The sequence below is a fragment of the Euphorbia lathyris genome, chromosome 1, assembly GCF_963576675.1.
Source record: "Euphorbia lathyris chromosome 1, ddEupLath1.1, whole genome shotgun sequence".
Taxonomy (NCBI): Eukaryota; Viridiplantae; Streptophyta; class Magnoliopsida; order Malpighiales; family Euphorbiaceae; genus Euphorbia; species Euphorbia lathyris.
In genome coordinates this window covers 106,182,847-106,194,992 of record NC_088910.1, presented here as the reverse complement: position 1 = coordinate 106,194,992, position 12,146 = coordinate 106,182,847, and the positions used below count along the sequence as shown (strand labels likewise).

The 12,146-nt window shown below is 29.5% G+C and overlaps 1 protein-coding gene across 1 annotated transcript; it reads right to left on the bottom strand.

Moving 5' to 3' along the window:
* Positions 1–8,248: 8,248 nt before the first annotated feature.
* Positions 8,249–11,941, bottom strand: LOC136213037 (WAT1-related protein At5g47470). The gene is made up of 8 exons (XM_066002805.1): positions 11,362–11,941; positions 11,206–11,271; positions 10,362–10,478; positions 10,059–10,272; positions 8,979–9,140; positions 8,733–8,884; positions 8,558–8,655; positions 8,249–8,465 (listed from the first exon to the last, which is right to left on the bottom strand). The coding sequence occupies exons 1-8, from the start codon at positions 11,553–11,555 to the stop codon at positions 8,407–8,409; spliced, it is 1,062 nt and encodes a 353-aa protein (XP_065858877.1). The 5' UTR covers positions 11,556–11,941; the 3' UTR covers positions 8,249–8,406.
* Between the last annotated feature and the right edge of the window lie 205 nt (positions 11,942–12,146).

Below are 12,146 nucleotides of genomic sequence, written 5' to 3'. Positions count from 1 at the left end.
TTCTTAAGCACATGTTTCACATACTGTCTCTAGGCCTATTTACCTTTCACATGTTATGTTCTTTAGCATTAAAGTTACCCTAATTCCTTTTATTATTTTTTTGCCTTATGGGGAGGGAATCAAATTTGTCTAAAAAATTATTGGAGAATATTAATATTACCTTTATCATATACAATAAAATGGTTTCATATTGACTTTATAGTACAAAATCCTAGTTGGGATTTATCTATATACACTAAGAAAAAAGAAAATCGCAAACAAAAAAAAAATTGTAAAAAATACTAAATTTGAATTGCAACTTGCAGAAAAACTCAAATTTAGCTTATAAAGAACCATGTTGGAAGCTTTGTAGATAAATGATCAATATTATCACAAGTCTCTCAATTCACTTCAACTAATAGATTAAAAACGGTTAGAAATACATATCACATCAATTGTCAAGTATGCCACCTTTAAATTATGGGCTAATTATAACATTGGCTCAATCTAGAGGTACGTTTATATTTTTGAATCATTACAACACATCTTATCAAACTCGATACGTTCATTGTTAACTTTTTCAAAATACTCTTACTATATAGTTCTAACCACTAACTACGGACAAAAGTGTTATGTGAAGCAATTGCGGAATCCTCTCAAAGCGATAACACCTGCGAACAAACTGCTATGATTTTGGTTGCGATTTTCGACGGATTTTTGCTTCAAATTCAATGGCAAAAGTCGGAAAGAATGTGCATCTAATAACATGAAATCACATCATGTTTAGAGTTTAGGGTTTATTAGGGTTACGAGTTGGGGTTTAGTTTTTGGTATGATTTAAGGTCTTACTAGAGTTAGAGTTATGTTTAGTAGAATGTTTATGCATTGGACACTTATTTGGGATCTATTTGCGTGATTAAATGTGTTAAAAATTCTCTTATTTCAATAACTTGATAGTTTTACAGTCATGAAAAACCTTCTGCGATGGACACAACTGCAAAGGAAATTCATATACGTCGTTTGTATTTCCTTCACAATTGCTTCCACTGTGAAAGGTTTTTCATAACTGCAAAAGCAATTGAATGAGTGAGTAAAAGAAGGCTAAACAATGGAGAAAAAGAAGAAAGAAAGAAAGAGAAATAACTATGTTCAAATAATCCTCACTAAGCTTAGTATCACAACATGCTTTGAAGAGAATATATTGAATGTCTGCATGAGGCACACCACACTCATGATGGCCTATAAAAATCGACCATATGAAGCTTGACATCCAACCAATAGTACGATTGCCCTCCGGATAGATAGATGTGATAAAAATAATCTCATAGTCTTTTTCCTAATACTTGCAACTCTCTTTGATGATCCAAGCAAAAGGGTGTGAATTAATTACTTATATCCACAAATTTTGAATTTTTTTGCATTAAAAAAGTATGAGACTTAACAGTAGCAAAATTCTTATTAACACCATGAAGAACTTGATAATGTATTCTTGCTCTTGATAGTCTTTAATTTTCTTATAGCAAATTAAATGGTGTCATCAACAAACAAATCTTGTTCTTTAGCAAATAAAATGGTGTCATCAAAATTGTGCTGGAATGGGTCAAGTCCTATGGTTGGGGGGTCATGTGGCTTGAGTTGGATGCGAAAGCAATAGTTGATACATTTCATCCTTCTCGCTTGTCGTGGTCTAGCTAGGGAGTGTGAGATTGGTCGAGTTAGCCATGTAAAGTGGTTAGTTAAGGTTGCGTATGATTGGCCTAGTCTCAGGGGCATAGACAGGGCCGCCGAAACCACATTGACTGCAGGTAGTTTCAGTTCCCCTGTCTAAAAAAAAAATCAGCCGGGTGTTGAATTAGCCTGTCACACCCGACCCTAGACGACCTCAATCGGCATCGGGCGTGAAATAGAAAGATCACAATCAATACTCAGGAGTCTCCAAATTATCCAAATATCATAATATCATATTATACTACAATTGAAATACCAAAATTCTAACCATAATTCTAACAATAAGCAGCCAACTTCCAAACCTCGCCTAATCGGTCGGCAACCTTCTCTATATCCTATACTTTCTCACCTAAAAACATTAAAACATTTAAAAATGTGAGACAAAAATCTCAGTAAGAAACTATCAGCTATAAAAAAACCAACTTGACTTAACATAGCTACATATATACATTTATAAAGGGATTTAAGCAAAACCTTATAAAATATACTCAAAACTTAAGTTCATATAACTTTATATATATAATGCATCTTATCAAAACGAATCAAAACAAATAAACGTTTTATCAAACCAATTCATAATCAAATAAATGTTTTATCAAACCAACTCATATTCAATTAAACGTAAAACTTATATCAAAATCAATCATAACCGAAAACATAATCCAAATGAACTTAAAACATTGTATCCATCCTCGAGTTTCTCCCCTTAAGTATCAATTCATAACCACAAATATAGTCGAGACGTCTCTTAACACTGCCTATCCCATATGGTCTTACCCAACACTTCGCTGTCATACCCAATAGGTCTTCAGACTGTGTACACATGCCATGTCCCTCACTGAACATGGTCTTCAAATATAAAACTACCGATCCGGATAACTCTCGATGGATATAAAATCATAAAATCATAACGTACTCAAATTTCATTTCACAATCAAATTCCAAACTATTTCATAACCATAAATCATTTGGCTTCAAATAGCTCTTTTGTAAAAATAACCACAGTTATTCAAAATATCAATCCTTAATCAATAAAAATTCCAAAGTTAATCAATCAAATTAAGCCTTAAATCAACATAATCAAGTAAAATCTGAAATTCACATAAAAGCATAGTCCATAGCTTCATTTGAACCATAATTTCACAATAAAAAGCAAAATCATGAAAAATCCCAATTTTATAAAATTCCTGCATAACCCTAAAATATCAATTTCTGAAACTTCTTTGATTATATATATATATATATATATCTATATATATAAAACTCAAAATATAGTTGATAGTTACTTACTTTGGTCACTAATTGAAGAAAACACACCCGTTCAATTCTCCTCTAAATATTGTCTAAGACATTTCCCTTCAAACACTGCCGAAACTCAAAAACTCTTCGATTAGGACTTAGATCTATATATATAAGGATGCTATGGTTTAAATTTCGAGTGATTCGGATGGTCAAATCTCCGTAAATCAAAGAAACAGTGGAGAAACGGTTCAGGAACGATAAAAATGACGAAGAGGCGAGAAAGATAAGAAAAAGAAAAAAAAACTGAGATGATGAGAATGATCATCACGCAATTAATTTGGAACATAGATCCAAATCTGGAAAAAATCCAGTTTGATCCTCCATCTTTATATAATCTTTTTAAAATTACTCTAAACTTTTAATTTACACATAAAACCATCGAATTAACTCCAAACTTTTTCTATAGCACCAAATTAACTTCACACACCTAATAATTATAATATATACTTATATCAAAATATAAATTTTAGAAATTTAGACATGGACGTGACATAGCCCCTCCAAAATAGTCCATTACGTTTTAGGCTTGTCCAAGATTCAAAAATTTAGAGTGCGTTTGGTATGACGTAATGCAATGTAATGTAATCAAAGTTGCAATGTAATCAAAGTTGTAATGTAATGGAATGGAATAATCATTCCATTACCATGTTTGGTAAAAAAAATGATGAAATGTAATTACCATTACAATACTTATGTTTGCTTAGTTAAACGTAATCGCAAAATATTATTTACATAATTAAAATCAACAAAAAAAACATGAAAATCGCGAAATTAGTATATAATTTTCCGTGTTTTCATAGTATTTTTTTACATTTTTCTCGTTTTTTTCGTTTTCCATTTTCACCGTTTTTTTCTATTTTCTCATTTTCTTATTTTTCCTGTTTTTTTTTCTTTTTTTTCGTTTTTAGGTTTTCTAGTTTTTGCGTTTTTGAGAATGATGAGAAATGAGATTTGACAAATGAGAGATTAGATAGAACTTTAAAGCTAAAAATTATGATTACTTGTTGGATGTAATGAGAATTCAATCCATTTTTTTTTATGTAATGGGGATTACAATAGTTGTTAAACAAAATTTAATCTATGGATTTCTCATTCCATTACAACAAAATTTTAAAGTGCAACCAAACATAATAATGACCCTTCAATGTAATGAGCATTCCATTACAAAGCCCATTACATCTTACCAAACGGGCCCTTAATATTTTGGATCTATTTGGTACTCCTAAATCCTTTTTTTTTGTTAGTCTTCTTTAAATCTAAATTTACTGTTAAGCCTCCCTAAATCCAAATTTCTAATTTTTTTTTTTTGTTTTTGCCATGTTAGATCTCCTTAAATCCAAATTATTAATTTTTTTTGGCCTGATAGGCCCTCTGAAATAAAAATTTTTAATTTTTTTTACTTGTTCAGCCCTCCCTAAATCCAATTTTTGTTATATGTTAGGACTATTAAACGAAATCTAGCTTAATTTTGAGAAATTGTACATTAATACTTAAAAATTGGTTCTTGGTCATTCAAATTATAACACGCATATATACAAAAAAGATTGAGCAAATTCGATTTAACATTTTTTTTTTTTGCGAACGCACGTGTAAAATTGACCCCCAACTGAGTAATCCTGTATTCGCAACTATCTAATTCGACTGTTTTGGATTCAACGCCTCATTTTATGAGATTTGTTGCTGTTTCCGATTTTGTTCATTTTTCTTGATATAAACTTTCTTTTTCTTAATAAATAAATAATACTAATAATCATAATAATGATAAAAAGAGCCAAAATCAAATTATTAGAGGTGAGGTATAATTGTCAACAAGTTGCTTGATAATCTCTTGTTCTGTTTTATTAATATTTTGTTTTTGTTTCATATTTATTGTTTATTCCTAACTAAATCCTATCTAGTCAAGTAGTAATTGTAACCTTTCCTAATTATGTGGTTTGATATATTTGCAAATAAAATCTCATGATTCAAAACTTTACAAACAGAAATTTGTGTTTTATATCATGAGAAGTAAGAGAAAACAATTAATTTCTCGGTCAGGAAGTAACTCGCGGCACACTTCCGTAGTTTCCATAATTAGTCAAGAGAAAAGCTTTGTTTTTTTGCCGTGTAGTGTCATATCGGAGAATTCCGTTACATTGAAGGAAAGTAAGTCAAAAGTCCTCCATCTCGTTCGACAACAAGGAAAAATGTACAATTGATCTTACTAATCTAATAGTCTAATTTTAAACTAGGCTAACTTCACTCCTTTCACATTTAAAGTAGTTGCGGGTATCAAAGGTCTGGTGACAGTGAGGTATTGTAAAGCTTCCACACTCAAGTCCTATAAAGGGCAACTCAACCTAGGGTATGTCTGCCGTCTACAGCCAGAATGCGAGGAAGGAGTGAGATTGATTAAGCAGCATTGTCTCGTTTCCCTTAAATTTTAATGAATTTGAACGAAATTGTATTGAGAAGCAATTTGTATGGAAGTTATGACGCGTCTATTTGTATTAAGGGTCCTGGATATGTAACTGCTCATGACACCATCGTACCACACTGTTACAAATTAATGAAGAAGAGTTTTTGGTAAAAAAAAAGTCAAAAGTTATATTTGTCAATTCAATTTTCTTTTTATATTTTATTATTTAGCGTTTATTTTATTTTATATATTCAATTTTCTTCGTGCTGGCGTTCCACGACTACCAGATAGCTTAATATCTCACTTTCTTAATATAATTGTTTTTAGTGGCGGGTCTAGCCCAAAACCCGGGGAGGCGCCGTCCCCCAAACTGCAGCCTTCACTCTACAGTATCAATAATTTCAACCTTGATAGCCCCTCTAATTTTGGTTTACATTAGTGTACATGTAGTATTATTTTAATATTTTTCAAATTGTTGAGTTGATTTAAGATGTATATTTTAATGTAAAGGTTATGAGTTCAAATCCTATGATGCTATTTTTTTTAATAAAGATTATATTTTTTTTTTGAAATGGTGCATACACACCTTCTCGAGTTTCATCTAAAGATAAACCCAAAACAAATATCTTAACCTTATCACTCAATATATATCAAACATTAAAAGAATGAAGCCAACTCTTTGGAATCCAATTGCTTAAAACACGCATTGAATGAACTATGTCTTATCTATTATCGAAAAAACGGAGTCTTTGCATTATGCTTATGTAGAAAAACGCAACTCCTCTTAATGCAATGAAATTATTAAATAGACCATTCAACTTTATCGATTTGTAACCATACTAAAAAATATTTCATTGTGTATTAACAATGTAAAATACTGACTCATGTTTGTAAAATTTAAAACACATGATTGTATTTATAAATGGGCTAACCACATTTTTTTTTTGTATTTTATCCAAAATTTTAATATATATATTCTTCAATTATACTAAAATGGATATAAAAGAAATAATTGAAAATGGGAAAGAGATTTAGGAAATATCTCTAAAGATGGGCTCAGCAATGGATATGATAGCCATGGATGGTGGAGGGCCCAAAATCATATACAAAAGGATAGCAATTGTGTTCAGCCTAAACTGTTTTTCTTAAAATATAATATCTTCTTTTCTTATAAAATATATATAATATCTTCAAAATCCTCCAACTTAAAATGGAATTTGGGGGGTTTTTAAATATTAAAAAAAATGATAAGGAGCAAAAAAAAATCAATTGCAATTATACCCTAATCTCTAAAAGCAATTTTACCGTTAACGTTTGTAAGTTGGATCAATTTCAAAAGTTATTAAATATACATATTTTATTCTCATATTGTATATTAGTTGGTTCTGGAAAAAAAATTATGTTATTAAAATTTTATAATGGAATTAGAGATTAATATTTTTAAATTCGATAAAATATTTAAAGTTTTTTTTATCCAACTTATACAAAACATATTATAATTTTTAATATCTTATGATATGTTAATGATGAGTGATAAAAAAAAAACGTATGTATGCAACAAAGATGATAAAATCCATGACTGAGAAGACATAATTAATGAATTAATTCATAAATTGACCCAATTTGTGAACGTTGGATTAAAATTGCTCTCGATCTTGATTACCAATGTTAAGAGTAAAAGTTGCACAATGTTAGATGTTAGGAGTAAAATTATCATAACTATTAATGTTAGAGTAGAACTTACCCCTAGAAAAATATGTATTTACCCTTATTGATTAATTTCTTTCAATAAAAAAATCCAAATAGTTCCTTTTTTGCAAAATCAATTTAAACTTTTGAGACTAATGGAATTAAGTTATTAAATGTAATTTTATTTTGAAATGAACAATCAAGGTTTTTTTGGAGTTGATATTTTAATAAATTTAGTTTAAAACTAAAAATTGAATTTGACAACTTAGTTTCTTCAAACTCAAGTAAAACAAAAATGATTTTGAACTATGGATGGATGGGTAGAATGTTAGATAAAATCATTTAAAGTAATGAATTTATATGTTTCTAACAACTAACAACTCTTAAAACTAACACAAGAACCTTACAATAGAACCAAGACAAATTGTAAAAAGGCTAAAATTAAATAGATAAAATACTAAAATTATATACTAATATTTATACATTTGACCTACCTAATTCAAGTTTATTATCTTTTTTTTTATATATGTTTTAAGTATTTGAACTCAAAATTATTGTACACGAATTATTTGACAAAAAGTTTTAAAAGAGCACAACGGTATTCATTATTGGCAAAAAGCAACTTGAGCCCTTCTTTTTTTTTTTCATTAAACCCTTGATCTTTTATCCGAACACATTAAATCTCTAATGTTTTATTTTCTATCACATTAAACTCCTAATGACCATAAAAGTCAGCTTTGAAGATAAAATTAGGTTAATAGAGTATTATTCATTTCAATTGTATTTGAAATTTTAATTTTTAACAGTCCGAAATAATATTTAAAATATATATTATGACCATAGAAAAACTTGTAAAAAATTTATTTTCAACTATAAAAACTATAATTTCAAATACAGATGAAATAAATAACATTTTTAAAACTGAATTAAATATTCACAATTGACTAATTTGACAACGTTATAAAAATAAATGAACATGAATTTAATGTTTCCAAATAAAACATCAAGAACTTAATACACTAAAAAATGAAAGACTGAGGACCGGAGAATGATTATGGCTTTATTATTAACATATAATTTTAAAACCCTAAAAACTCCTCTTTCAATTTAATAAAATGGAAATACTCATAAGCAATATAAAACAGCAATACACATATAATTTTTTTTTTTCTGTCATTAAACATAACTTGAATTATATTATACCCTTCCCCAATAAATATTTATTTTTTGTATACAGAGTTGTAATTAATTAGGGAACATAATGATGATTAAGGAGTAAATTGAAATTTTGGAAGTATTGAAAGTACGTATTAATCCAAGCTTGTGTCCATCAGTTGTGTGTATTGATCACTACCTTCTTTCTTTCTGCCTAATGAAAAACATAAATTACAATTAATTTAATTTAATTATTACATCCTATCCTTTGTCAACTTAACAGAGGTTTCTTCGATTCCAACTCACTTAAACTTTCCAATGTATCTCCATGTCCGAATTTCTCTTTTCCCTTTGCCCATAGCACGAAATATAATCCAGTAAACATCAGTACCATACCCGCTAAGCTGCATTCATTAACATTTAATTATAAATTAATTAGCCTAAACTATAATTTAATTACCCAAAATTAATGAAAAATTACCTTCCGATTTTAATAGTGTCGCCTAAAGTGACAATTGAGAGAATAACAGAGACGACAGTTGAAATTGGGCTAAACATGGATACAAGAACTGGTCCTCTTTTTTTCATTGCCCATCCATTGAAGCTTACACATGCTCCACCTACTCCACCTGCCTATATTTTTTTTGTCATTTTACAGTAATTAATTAATTATTTGAGATTATAACATGATTAACGAAAATTTTGAATTGGTTATTGGATTAATTACCATTAAAGAGTAGGCGATTAGTTTTCCGACACTTATTAGCGGCCAAGTAATTTCAAATGTGTAATCAACGAACCACTGGACAATTGCGGTTATGATGACGCCGATTAATGATGTTATTGCACATAGAGATGTTGGTGCTGGAAAATCACCCAATGTTGAAGCCTGTCATGTAATGTCACACATTATGTCGCTAAAAATTAACAAAATCAACAAGTTAACATATCCCGCATCAATAAATACTAGATATGTTTGTGGGTTTGGCCTAATCGGGCCGACCCCTAAAAATTATTCAAGTAGGGGGGTCATGGAGATTCCATCGAATCCCGATTCCGGGGAAAAAATATCAAAGGTTACGCTGGCGGAAATATTCGTCGCTAAACATTAGCTAATTTTGTAATTACGAGAATCTATGACAAATTTGACATTATAAAAGAAAGGCATAACACTCGTTTTAACACCTAAATTAAAACTTCAAAGTCAATTAGAACTTTAAACTATCAAAATCATCAATGAAGTCCCTGAACTAAGCAAAAATCATCAATTGAGTCCTTATAATATTTTAAAATCAGAAACTATAACTATTTGACATGAATTGTAATGATCTTTGTGTTGACTCAAGATGGATTTGGGGAAGAAAGTTTTAATCTGTTCAACCGAATGATTTTCGATAATACTCAGTTGATGATTTTTACTTAAGATGATGACGCAATTGATGATTTTTCCTTAGTTTACGGATCTGATTGATGATTATTTTTTAGTTTAAGGACCTGATTGATGATTTTGATAGTTTAAGGTTCTAATTAACTTTCAAGCTTTAGTTTAAGGATCCAAATGGATAATATGCCTAAAAGAAATAGACGATGAACACTTCCGTCGCGGATATTTAATCCTAAAAAAATCTATCTTTTTACTAAATTTTTCTATTGGTTCTGGCAGGTACACAAGCGCGTGAACAAGTGTAAAACATATATATATATATATATATATATATATATATATATATATATATATCTATAACGTGTTTTGGAATGGAAAGTGTGATAATGATAAAGTTATAAATTTGTTTCATCGATTAGATACCTGCAAGACAACGTTGGATGAAAGAACAAAAACAGCAGCAACGAGATACAAGCAACCTATGACCTTTTGCTTGTCAAAACTGTAATCTTTATCTTGCTGATCAATTCTGTTCGAACTGTGCATTAGGCTCATCGTAATCGCACCTGCTACGCATAATAATGTTCCCATTATCTTCACTTTGCTGTATACGCAACTTAGGTTCACCTTTTCTAACCTACATCATCACATAAATATTTTAGACATAATTGATTTTTAGGAAGTATGACGTGACAATTAAATAGCAAGTCAAATATATAATTTTACCTGACTGTCCATGCGATGAGGAAAATAAATCCAGGAGCAAGGTTTGGCATTGCTGTTGCTAGTGCTGGTGAAGTTAGCTTAATCCCTTTTAAGAAAAAGGACTGAAATAAAGTCACCCTGCCAAAACATATAAAATTTACAAAATATTAAGTATTAACTAGAAAATTTACAAAAATACTAATTTATAGGAGTCCTTCAGATAAAGAGTCAATTTAGTCCCTCAACTAAGTTTTGAAGGATCAATTTGACTAAAACAGAACTTTATGAATCCATTTGCTAATTTAACCATCAAATTGACAAAGACATGCATCACTCGTTGATACCTAAAGTTTATTTTGGATGAAATTGATTTTGTAGAGTTCAAATTAATTGTTCATCCTAGTCCTTACAAATTGAATTTTTTTTAAAGATAATCATGAACCATTAATTCAATTAACAACTAATTAAGACGGAACTATCTCATAATAAGATCAAGATCAAAGAAATTTCTCGCTATAAATATTTTAAAAAATAAAATAAAATAGAGGGACTAGAAATATGCTAATCCTATATAAATTTTTATCATCTTTAACTTACAACCAACAGAATTTATAAGCAACTCCTATTTTTAATCATACCAATAAAAGTTAAACATCTTATAGGCAAAATACATGTTCGAGGCTTTGATCATTTCGATTTTAATGGATAAGTTTTTTATATATTAAGCTATTAATCTTTTAATTCTTGTCACAATAAACCTCTAATGAATTGAAAAATCAATTTTGAATATAAAACGCGATTGGAGCCTCTAAGATGAATTATTTCCCAGAAACATAGTAAAAGAAGAATTAATTGAATTGCTTACCCCATAAAAGAAATAAAAACAAGCTGTATGACCAACTTCAAAGTAAGTTCCTTAGGCCATTTGCTTCTGCAGAAATTCATCAGAAAATCTTAGAAAAACATGAATAAATTTCCAAAAATTGAAGACCGAAACATAAAAAAAATAAAAAAGGGGTACCTTTCAAATAAAATGGCAACAGGAGTGGTAATAAGAAAGGTAGCAAGAGTAGTGAAAATAACAATAGTATAAGGTGTAAAACCAAGAGACATTAAATAACTCAGAAAAACTGAATTTCCTGCATATACAAATTGAACAGCTACTAACCCTCCTATTATCCCCAAATCTTCCATCTCCTCCTTATATCTATACATTTATTCAATCTCTTCCCCCCACCCTTTTTCTTTTCTTTCAAAAGGGCCACACAAGAAATTAATTAATCCTCAATTCCTTATCTTCCCCCCTTTTTATCCTCGTTATGCAATCATCATTTTCACCATTTTTCAGTTATGAAACACCAGAATTCTGGGCTGCAATGTAATGTAATGATAAATAAAAAGCAAAAGAAAAAAGAAAAAATAACAGATAACAATTTGGAAACGAATTTTGAAAAAGTTAGATAGGTTTGTTCCAAATTGAGAAATGAAAAAGAAGAGTGGGGTTTAGAAATTGAAGAACAGATAGATGAGCTAATGTTCAATATGAAAAAAAAGGATTCTTGTCTACCAGTCTTGTTTCTCTAACAATAGATCATTTGTTTGTCCTTTTTAAGATATAATTTGTTGAGTTTTAATGATATTTTGGATTGTGTCTAGCTATCCACCCACCCTTCCATCTCTCTATATTTTCTCAACCATCTTTCTTTCCCTAGATTTTTTTGTCTTTTTTCTTTTTTTCTCTTAACCTCGTTTTCAATGCTTTTATTTCTTTTCAAATTAAGGTAATTCTTCAATTTTCACATTTGT